The 6959-nt window shown below is 41.7% G+C and overlaps 1 protein-coding gene across 6 annotated transcripts; it reads right to left on the bottom strand.

Moving 5' to 3' along the window:
- Positions 1 to 1961: 1961 nt before the first annotated feature.
- LOC132455145 (uncharacterized) lies at positions 1962 to 6424 on the bottom strand. Of its 6 annotated transcripts, none has more exons than XM_060048887.1 (11): positions 5592 to 6058; positions 5070 to 5268; positions 4500 to 4734; positions 4109 to 4382; positions 3845 to 4025; positions 3658 to 3734; positions 3375 to 3555; positions 3042 to 3284; positions 2782 to 2953; positions 2523 to 2675; positions 1962 to 2422 (listed from the first exon to the last, which is right to left on the bottom strand). In XM_060048887.1, exons 1-11 carry the CDS (start codon positions 5859 to 5861, stop codon positions 2410 to 2412), a joined length of 1998 nt encoding a protein of 665 aa, XP_059904870.1. In that variant the 5' UTR covers positions 5862 to 6058; the 3' UTR covers positions 1962 to 2409. The 6 variants fall into 6 exon arrangements, 5 of the variants coding, with proteins under 5 accessions (XP_059904870.1, XP_059904868.1, XP_059904869.1 ...); XM_060048885.1 differs by having other exon boundaries at positions 2527 to 2675; XM_060048886.1 differs by having other exon boundaries at positions 2527 to 2675; positions 3845 to 4016.
- Positions 6425 to 6959: the final 535 nt, after the last annotated feature.

Below are 6959 nucleotides of genomic sequence, written 5' to 3'. Positions count from 1 at the left end.
TGAAATGATGCATTGTGTGTACCTGCATATCAGTACAATGAGAAGTTGATCAAACAATTTGTATGATGTCCACTATTCCTTTCTGTTACAGCCAAAAGAAGTAGGGCCAGTGATGTTGCAGCGAGCATCCGGGATATGCAGGCATCTGATAAGAGGCGGCAGGAGCGGGAAGAGGAGCGGCTGGACCGTAGACCCCGGGTCGCTCGAGAGGAGGCCCTACAGGATGCCATCGATGCTAGACTGCATGAGGATCAACGAGCAATGCAGCAGATGGCGCAAGTTGCAGCATTCAACACAGCCTTCCGCCAAACCTTCAGTCAGATGGTGCAGGCGTTTGGACACCGTGACCCTGTGCCGTGATCCAGCCATTCAGCGCCTGACCCTCTGAACCTTTTTTTTTTGGGGGGGCCTATTATGCCCCTATTTACTGTTCATTATTTAATTTGTTTGACCTCATAGAATTGATTTACAACAATAAAGGGTTGTCTAGCACATTATTTTTTTATCATACTTTATGAGTATTACAACCCCTATGTGAAACACCCTGTTGCTTAGAATTTTGAGGCATTTAGAATCTTGGTGCTGACAGGGTGCTGACACTGCTGAGTGCTGACGTCTCTTCAGGCACTCTGTCTACTATGGCTGCAGTGCTGCCGTACCAATTTGAGCCTGAGTCGGACCCCGAAAGCGATAATGGAGCTGAAGACGCTAACGACGAGCGTGATTTTAGTCGTAGAATGGACCAGGACATTTCACAGTGGTAAGCTTTTGTTTATGCTATTATACACACAGGCGATTTATCATGTATTTAGCGTAGTTTTTCGGACTTAGCTTGCGGCTAGTAGACAACTCGTACTATTCAAGCGTCCGTAACAAGCTTTTTATGTCCCACATGGCATATTGTTGACTACTTTTGTCTGTCAAAATACAGCGTTATAACTTATAACATCTCTACCTAGGTGCACCTGTGGGAATTGTGCCACTATGCCCAACGAAGTGGAGAACGTCTGCTGTAGAGAAATCCCAAAGGTAAAACTGATGAGCTTTAGGCTAAGCTAGTTTGTTGAGAACGATGTCATGTCATATATCTATCATCTTCGGCGATAAATAAATATATATATATATATATATCTCGCCGTAGATGATAGATCTATGACATATGACAGATATATATATATTTCTCCTCAGAAGACGAGGAGCCTACCACTATCACCACAAAACCTTATTAACTTCTAGTAAAATATGTTGCATGTTTAGATCATCTCTACTATTTATAGTAACAGTAATACCAGTACTTGTAAAGGAAAACGAGTAATCTCACCGTTCTCACCCGTTTGCTGTAGTACCAGCCAACTGTACCATGTTTGTTATGTGAAGTCATTGATACCATTTTTTGTAAATAACAATCCTACTCGAATAGATGTTGCTTCAGCAATACCAGTTACGAGAAATCTCACCTGTTCACTGTTGTCTCAGCCATCTATTTACTGTATAACAATCATTGTTATGTAGAACTAATCAGTGATTTAAAAAAATGTTCAATAAAAGTATGACTGGAAAACAGATGTTGCTTCTTGAATCTGTATTGTCCTATGCAGTCATGTTGTACTCTGAGGTCAAGGTCACTTTACACAGAAGTTATTTTGTCTTATTGTATTTATTAGGTACTACGACGAATGAGCCAAGTGCCAGAATCAATTACCTGTATGACACAACATCCAGGCCTGGAGCCTGTGTGTCTAAACATATACAGTCTACAAAATATTTACAAGTATGATTATGGACCTGTGAGGCACACAACAGATGAAGAGTAAGTAATTTTGTCTAAGCTCCTACTAAACAAAACCAAAGCAATATTATACTATTAATATTATGTGAATCAATTTACCATTAGAAGAAAAACAGAATAAAACTATTAGGCCGCGAGCAACGGGGTCTTACTGTGCACCCCCACCTCCTTTTTTTTATGTTCAGCATGGTCAGACCATTAAAAAATAGTTGGTTTCGTTGGGAGGTGGGGGGTGCACAGTAAGGCCCAGTGTAGGCCCAGCCTATAAGAGGTTATTGTTGAAAACAGGTGGTCTGAAAGTTCTGCTCTTTTTCCCTTAGGCGTTTCAGGCATCTTGCCTATCGCAGCTTTGTAAGCTGGTGCTGGGGATATTTAGGACATAGTTGTCGGGTCGTCCTCCCGTCATGTGTGGTGCAGCGGATACGGCAGCAGTTCCCATCTGGTGACTACGTAGGCTTCAGACCACCTCTAGATTGAAGCGGGAGATGTGACGGGCAACCAGCTCAGCCTTCGGAGTGCGTGTATTTTCTGCTGAAAGGTCTGGAGGGATGGGGATAGTCTTCATTTCCTCGTCAAATGATGTTGGGTCCTCAAAAACCTCCATGAGCAGCCTCATGAGGTCATGTACATAGTCTGGAAGATATAGCATTAACATACTAATGAATGTAGCCATAACAATCTAAACTGATTTGTGTGTGTGCGCGTGCGTGTTTAAAGATTATCTTTTACAAACTTACTGAATGTTGGATCTGTTTTCACGGGCTTCACAACACCTTCCCCCATCTTCGCCTTTGGATAGACAACTTTATAAACAGCCTGCCCTGCAGAAGTCGTAGCTTGCACCCGTGAAGCATTTTCGTTGTGGTGCATTGATGCAAGATACAACCTATAGTAAAAAAAAACAAAAAAACAGCCATTCAACAACACAGAGTGTGCCTGACAATCATTCCAATCAATGGCTTTCACAATTACGAGATGGTGTAAATTATTACCTGCACAACATTCCCATGAAGGGAAAAACCACATTCTTTGGAGCAAAACGCAGTATCAGACTGTGGAATGACTCCAGCGATGACGTCTGGTGATGATGGCTGAGTTTTGCTACATCCTTCAGGACTCGTTTGTTAAGCAGTAGTTTCTCAGCTTTGTGAAGTGCAACTGACCCTTGAGTGAAAAAATAACACATGGTGAAATATCAGTGGCATCATTTTAGCACTGTGGATTTTCTGTGTAATGTTAATTTGGCACATACCAGGTTGTAGCCATTTGTTGGGGTCCCTCGACGCTCGTTCAGGATGCAGACATTTGGGGAAAAGGGGGTCTTCATGATCATGAACATTTTGCAAGTGATTTAGCAGCGATGTCCACTTTGCCACTTTTTCCGGTCCAGTGGTTGATGACGTAGCGCACCAGTACACATGGTTCTTGATGCTCTGTAGCCATTTCTTAAGAATGTCTTCTTTGTGCGATGCTTTCTCCAGTTTCTTAGACAAACCTATTTACAACACACAACACAAACATGTTCCTAGAAGATTTGTAAGTAACTAACTAAAAGTGTAGGCTATGAATTAGTGAAACACTTTACCTTTCTCAAAGTGCCAGACGTCATAGAACTGCGTGATGTTCCGTTCCCTCAGATATTTCTGGATCTGTGGATGGCGGTCTGTAACAATGTAATCCGCCTTAAATCCGTTTGCCTCCAGATGATCTAGGCATCTTTTGAGTCCCTCCTTCTCCATGTGGTAACTGCCGCCTACTTCATTGCTCTGGTAGTGAGTGGGCATCAAACAAAAAAGATACGAGACAAAACACACACACATGTAATATTCAAATAATAATACAAATATATTTATGTCAGAGAAACAAACCTGAACAAGTTGAATGTCCAGAATGGTGTTGCTCTCCAGATTCATTAATGAGTAGCTGCCAAACTTAGCTGAGTGCCCTAAAAAAACAAATGTATTACAGAATGCTTGACAGCACACGTTCAAGGGACAACATGTTTCATAATGCAGACTACTTATTCAATTGTCAGGCTTTCCCATTTCTACAAACCTGGAGAATCTGCCCTCATATCTCCTCCCACTGCAACTGACCCACCAAGGCGCAACTGTTGCTGGAAATGATGCTGCTGATCCATCTTCCACTTGTGAACAATAGCCGGTTCCATGTAATTCCTTACATGCCTCCTGAAGGTGTCATACTGAAATATCTGGAGTTGCATGGCCTCACACACCTTTACATGAAAGGCACATAAGCGGTGTTTAAGAAAAGTCCAGTAGTGAGTTTCACATATTTGTATAATTGTAAAATGTTTACCTTTTGTAGTTGGATGAAGGAGGACCCTGTGAAGTAGGTAGCAGCTGAAAGTTGCAGGTTGCCGATGGGGGTATTTCCAGCCATGGGCTGACTCTCCCAATGTCTGAAGTAGCTGCAGTGTAGACATTTCTGAGTGAAAGCCACATAGGTACCGATCCTTCGCTGTTGAAGATCACAGCCTCCCTTACACACGGGGCAGTTTTCTAACAGTTGTTTGAGGCAGCTTTCAAAGACAATATACTTAGCCTCATTCGGTGTGGGCTGTGTCTCATACCTAACATAAGGCAGAAAACATAAGGCAGAATAATATTAGAAATACTGTAAAACTGGTAGCTACCAATCCCTAGCCAATGCTGCTTTTAGTACGATGCAGCCAATACTAAAAACCTACGAGACGTCAGTTTCCTCTGTAAGAACAGAGTCACCAGGGTTGTATGTCGAGTCCAGCGGATCTTTATGTGATTCATTTGAGGAGTCACTCTCCTCCTCTTCCTCCAACTCAAGCCGTGGTCTCTTGCTAGGTCGCCAGCCTGGGCCCTTTATTGGGGTTGAAGTCAGCAGTGAGTCTTGCAAATGAGCAGTTGTTCCGAAGTCTGCACTGACAGGAGACACCTGTGTCTGCATGGCTACAAATAACAGAAACAAATCGTATTAGAAACCGGAAATAATAATTTAGCTGTTGTTTTTTCCTTGGTATTGGAGTAACACTGCAGAGTAAACCTTTGTTTCCCATCACACATACAAGAAGCCATTTGCAAATATAAATCATATCCTATTTGGTTATGAAGTTATTTAGCAGATGTTTTTATCGAATTGTTAGTAGAAAGTAATTATGTCATAAATGAACGTATGCATAGCCCATATTAAAAAAAATACAACATCCCAATACACAGGAAAAAGATGCTCTAAGTTTCGTATGGATTGCATACTAAGACACTAAAAACTCATAGTGGCTACATACCTTTGCTTCTTACGTGTGCCTTTAGCGATCCCATGGACAACTGTGTGCCGACTGATGTCGACTTCAACCGTGCACTTTGTATTCCCACAGAATGCATTCCCACCGGTGAGTTTGTTTGGGTTCCCGTCGATATCCTCTGAGGCGTGTCAGTCTGGCATCCGACGTGTTCAAAGGGGCGATAATGGGCGCTGCAGTCCTGCTAAAATTATCACACATAAGTCACGACGAAAATGAATTTACACAGTACACACTAACAACATCTGAAACAGGAACTGTGACCATTTAACCCACCTAATAGTAACACTTCACATAGCTAAGGCTAGCTCTCATAGACAGTTTAGAATTGTAGTTTGAGATCCCGCGAAAAATGTGGAAGATTAACCAGCCTCGCGACAAGACTAGCAGCTAGCTACAGAATGGATTATTTTATGGTAGGAAATGGTAGGGTAAATACCCCAACTAACATTAAGCTTACACACACAACACAGCCACTTTTGTTATTATCACTATAGGTTTACTTACATGTTGAGAGGCATCTTCACCCATTGGGCCACAAAGTGTTGGAACAGCATCTTCCCTAAGAGCTAGCAGTTTCGCAAATCCATTGCTGAACAAACGCAGGTTGCTGAAGCAGCCATCCGTGAAGTGGAGGCGACACAGAAAAAGGCTCGGTAAAGTCGGGGGAATAGGGTTAAAAATGAAATCTAGCCAACGGCTACGTGAAGGCTCTGCCTTTGGCAAACCATACAAGGGAGAGGTCCCTTCACAACCAAGAAAACACTTTCTAACCATTGTTAACAAAAACTTGCTGGGCGGCGGGAACAGCGAAATCTAACTATTCTTCTGACTGATTCCGGCAGTTTAGACGCTGATCAGCGTAGTACTGCCCTCCATAGGTCAGATGTTGAACTTGATTTTTACGTACATTCCTGTATTGTGCGGGAACTGCAGAATTGCCTTGAAGATCAATTGGTGGTGTCCAAACAAAGTAATATATATATAACCCTATATATATGTATAATATATAAATAGTATTATGTCTTTCTGTCCATTCTGATCCGTTCCCCCCGACCCCAACGTGTCCAGGAACGCAGCAAAAGTTGATCGATGACGCTCTCCCATTGACTCCCAGCAAAAGTACATGCTTACGTCACCATGTACCGGAAGTAAAAGAAAGCCGCGGAGAGAATCCCAACGAGCCGTTTCTAGGCAGCTCGGTAAAAGTGATTTGCGGTAGTAATTTACTCCCCCTTGCGGGAATTTTCTGGTATTGTAACTTTGCCAACCATTTATATACCCCAAAACATATGTAAAGCGCAATAGGAGAAGGAAAAAACGGAAAAGCATAATAGGCCCCCTTTTGACTTTTTTTTAATGTTTTAATATGTCAATAAATATTCCTGTATTTTTAGTTTAATAAAAAAAAAATACTAAAGCAGAAGTTTCTTTCTACACATTTTCCTAATACACATTTTATGGTCACCTTGAAGTTGAGTTTACACACCCACAGTTCGGGATGGCTCACATTTCACACATGGGGAAAGTGGACAGCATTGCTTAACTTTTCAATTAAAATAGGGGAAACCAGTAAGATGCATGGCGTATTATACAGGACAATAATTGGTTCTGCGCTGTAAAATCGATACTTAATTTGAAGTTAAGGTTCATATTTAGTTTGAACATGAAAACGCCATATTGCAGTGTTATTTTTAATGCAGTGGCACTTTTGATTTTAGTCAAGTCGTCGAACCAGTCACCCTCAACTCACTTTAAATAGCATCAAATGTAATCTACATGGAAACACACAGCATCCTCATTTTCACAATATGAAGAGGCAGATTTAAGCAAAAGGTTATTTGTAAAATATATACATGTACAAAACTGCAAACT

This window comes from Gadus macrocephalus, chromosome 4 (genome assembly GCF_031168955.1).
Source record: "Gadus macrocephalus chromosome 4, ASM3116895v1".
NCBI classification, from domain to species: Eukaryota; Metazoa; Chordata; class Actinopteri; order Gadiformes; family Gadidae; genus Gadus; species Gadus macrocephalus.
Note: the sequence above shows the minus strand (reverse complement) of the source record. Positions and strands in the feature narration are given on the sequence as shown.

Excerpts from the sequence above, each read along its gene's own strand:
- LOC132455145 (XM_060048885.1), bottom strand. The coding sequence starts at position 5,861 with ATGGTTAGAAAGTGTTTTCTTGGTTGTGAAGGGACCTCTCCCTTGTAT. Across the intron at positions 4,383-4,499 it reads ACAGAGGAAACTGACGTCTC|GTATGAGACACAGCCCACAC; the intron begins GTAGGTTTTTAG and ends GCCTTATGTTAG. Across the intron at positions 2,676-2,781 it reads TTCATGGGAATGTTGTGCAG|GTTGTATCTTGCATCAATGC; the intron begins GTAATAATTTAC and ends TTTTTACTATAG.